General features: G+C 50.1%; 1 protein-coding gene across 1 annotated transcript in view; it reads right to left on the bottom strand.

The window, feature by feature from the left end:
• LOC104468305 (transcription activator BRG1-like) overlaps positions 1-3,131 on the bottom strand; it is a gene marked incomplete at both ends in the record, with an annotated part of 3,811 nt that extends 680 nt beyond the window's left edge. The window contains 4 exons of the mRNA XM_010082376.1: positions 758-908; positions 2,271-2,389; positions 2,575-2,632; positions 3,003-3,131. Coding sequence (XP_010080678.1) covers positions 758-908; positions 2,271-2,389; positions 2,575-2,632; positions 3,003-3,131 — 457 coding nt within the window. The remainder of the gene's footprint in view (positions 1-757; positions 909-2,270; positions 2,390-2,574; positions 2,633-3,002) is intronic.
• Positions 3,132-3,292: the final 161 nt, after the last annotated feature.

Genomic DNA, 3,292 nt, shown 5'->3' with positions numbered 1-3,292 from the left:
TTGATCTGTGGGGAAGCGGAGGGGCGAAAATTAAAAAAAAAAAATTATCATCTGCGGGGAAACAGGGATGAAAATTTTAAAAAAAAAAAAAAAAATCTGCAGGGAAATGGAAGGATGAAAATTTAAAGATAAATAATAATAACCTGTGGGGAAACGGAGGGATGAAAACTAAAAAAAAAATCAGCGGGGAAAACGGAGGGATGAAAATTTAAAAAAAAAATAATAATCTGCAGGGAAGCGGAGGGGCGAAAATTAAAAAAAAATCATCATCTGCGGGGAAACAGGGATGAAAATTTAAAAAAAAACAATAATAATCTGCAGGGAAATGGAAGGATGAAGATTTAAAAAAATAATAATCTGCGGGGAAACGGAGGGCTGAAAATTAAAACAAAAAATCTGCAGAGAAGCAGAGGGCCGAAAATTTTGAAAAAAATAATCTGCGGGGAGACGGAGAGATCGGGGTGAAAATTGAAAAAAAAAAATTTAAAAATCAGGCTGCAGATGGAGATATGGCGTATCGGACGTTCTAACGACCTGCGCACCCTGCGCTCGTCTTATGAATGATGCAAACGGGCTCCCTCCACTCTATTAACGATCTCCAATTAATGTCGCACGCTTTAATTTTCCCTTTGCTCTCAGGATCCGACGGTTTTTGCTTCACGCAGCGGCTGCGTCCCGTGCTCCCGTTCCTGGCTCCCGGGAGCGTCCGGGCACTCCCCAAATCTCCGTGTTTCCCCCCAAAACCCCGGCGGCTCACCTGGTACTGCTTGAGGACGCCGTTGACCATCAGCGTGGACTGCTTGTCCACCCGCTCGGTGACGGCGTGCGCCACGGCGTAGTACGACTGCAGCCCCCGCGCCAGCGCCTGGGACACCCCGTACTCATCGTCCACGTCCTGCTTGGCGTTCCTGCGGGGAAAAAGGGGAAATGAGAAAAATTATCCCTTTGGAGAAACCTCCTGGGGAGCCCCGGCAGCTCCAGGGTGGGGGATTTTCCCAAATTCGGTCTAATTTGGGGGGAAAAAAGGGAGATAAGAAAAGAAAATCCCTTAAAGGGAATTTTCCCAAATTCAGTCTTGTTTTGGGAAAAAAAGGGAAATGAGAAAAATAATCCCTTCGGAGAAAATTCCTGGGGAGCGCCAGCAGCCCCAGAGTGCAGGATTTTCCCAAATTCGGTCTCATTTTGGGGAAAAAAGAAAGAAAATCCCTTTGGAGGAAGCTCCTGCAGAGCCCCAGCAGCCTCAGAGCATGGGATTTTCCCAAATAAGAAAGAGAATCCCTTTGGAGGAAGCTCCTGCAGAGCCCTGGAAGCCCCAGGGAAGGGGAATTTTCCCCAATTTAGTCTAATTTTGGGAGAAAAAGAAAGAAAATCCCTTTGGAGGAAGCTCCTGCAGAGCCCTGGAAGCCCCAGGGAAGGGGAATTTTCCCCAATTTAGTCTAATTTTGGGAGAAAAAGAAAGAAAATCCCTTTGGAGGAAGCTCCTGCAGAGCCCTGGAAGCCCCAGGGAAGGGGAATTTTCCCCAATTTAGTCTAATTTTGGGAGAAAAAGAAAGAAAATCCCTTTGGAGGAAGCTCCTGCAGAGCCCCAGCAGCCCCAGAGCGCGGGATTTTCCCAAATTCGGTCTAATTTTGGGGAAAAAAGGGGAAATAAGAAAGAAAATCCCTTTGGTGAAAACTCCCGGGGAGCCCTGGCAACCCTAAAGTGCAGGATTTTCCCAAATTTGGTCTAATTTTGGGAAAAAACAGAGATAAGAAAGAAAATCCCTTTGGAGGAAGCTCCTGCAGAGCCCCGGCAGCCCCAGGGAAGGGGAATTTTCCCAAATTCGGTCTAATTTTGGGGAAAAAAGGGGAAATAAGAAAGAAAATCCCTTTGGAGGAAGCTCCTGCAGAGCCCCGGCAGCCCCAGGGAAGGGGAATTTTCCCAAATTCGGTCTAATTTTGGGGAAAAAAGGGGAAATAAGAAAGAAAATCCCTTTGGAGGAAGCTCCTGCAGAGCCCCGGCAGCCCCAGGGAAGGGGAATTTTCCCAAATTCGGTCTAATTTTGGGAAAAAAGGGAGATAAGAAAGAGGAAAGTCCTGTGGAGCCCCAGCAATCCTGGGTGGGGAATTTTTCCCAAATTCAGTCTAATTTGGGAAAAAAAAAAAAGGAGAGTTAAGGAAGGGAATGAATCCCCTTGGAGAAACCTCCCGGGGAGCCCCGGCAGCCCAAGGGTGGGGGATTTTCCCCGATTTTGCCTCATTTTGGGAAGCAAACGCGCGAGAAGGCTCACTCGATGATGTGCCTGGCGTCCACCTCGGAGACGTCGTCGCTGTCGGGGTCGGGGATTTTCTTCTTCTCCTCCACGGGCAGGGCGGGCTGAGCGGGCTGCGGCTGCTCCTCCTCCTCCTCCTGCCGGGGAGGAGACACCGACGCTGAGCACAGCACCGCCGAAAAACCCCAAATATCCCAAATATTGATGGGAGCCGGCGCCGGGGGAAGGACCGAGGGGCTGAGCCTCCTGCGGGACCGCTGGTCCCCGTTCTCTCGAAATATCCCAAACCCGCAGCGTGAGGGCGGGGGGGGTCCCTCCTTACCTCCTCCTCCTCTTCCGACCCGCTTTCTTCGCTGTCGGACCTGGGAGCCACTTCGTATCTAATTAAACACCAACAGGAACATTTAATCGCAAACCTGCTCCCGCCACGCAGCGGGAGACCGCTGCCGGGAACTCTTTTTTTAAACTCCCGTTTTATCGTCGCTATTCCCTCCCAACCCTACCCCTTCTATCATTTGTTTTTTTCTTTTTTAATAAAATCCTTATTAATTTATTTTTTCCCAAATTATTTCCAGTTTTCAGACGCGCTCTCGGGAAAGCGGACGAGCCCGAGAGCCTGCATCCAGGACCAAAAAAAAAATCCCAAAAACTTTTCCTGCAGAATTTTGGGCGGACGATGGAATTTTAAATCTTTTTTTTCCCCATCGACAGCTCGATCCCGGTCCCCGAGGAAACCCCCCGGGGCCGTACCCCGGGTTCATCTCCAGCCAAGCCTCCAGCTGGCCGGCTTTGGGCGCGTCGGTGCCGGTGAGGATCTTGCCGCTCTCCACGTGGATCACTTTGACGGGGAGGTCGCTCATCTGGCTCGTCGTCCAGCGGCTGCGGGAGCAACGCAGGCTGCGGGTTAGTTTGGGGGGTGGCTTTTTGCCTCCAGAGTTGGAATTTCCACCAAACCCACCCCGGGGCAAAAACAGCACCGGCAAAGCGCGAAAACCGGCGAGACTGAACGTTTCGCTTTGAAAAATCGACGTGAAAAATCA

This window comes from Pterocles gutturalis, unplaced genomic scaffold (assembly GCF_000699245.1).
Source record: "Pterocles gutturalis isolate BGI_N339 unplaced genomic scaffold, ASM69924v1 scaffold28449, whole genome shotgun sequence".
Taxonomy (NCBI): domain Eukaryota; kingdom Metazoa; phylum Chordata; class Aves; order Pterocliformes; family Pteroclidae; genus Pterocles; species Pterocles gutturalis.
Note: the sequence above shows the minus strand (reverse complement) of the source record. Positions and strands in the feature narration are given on the sequence as shown.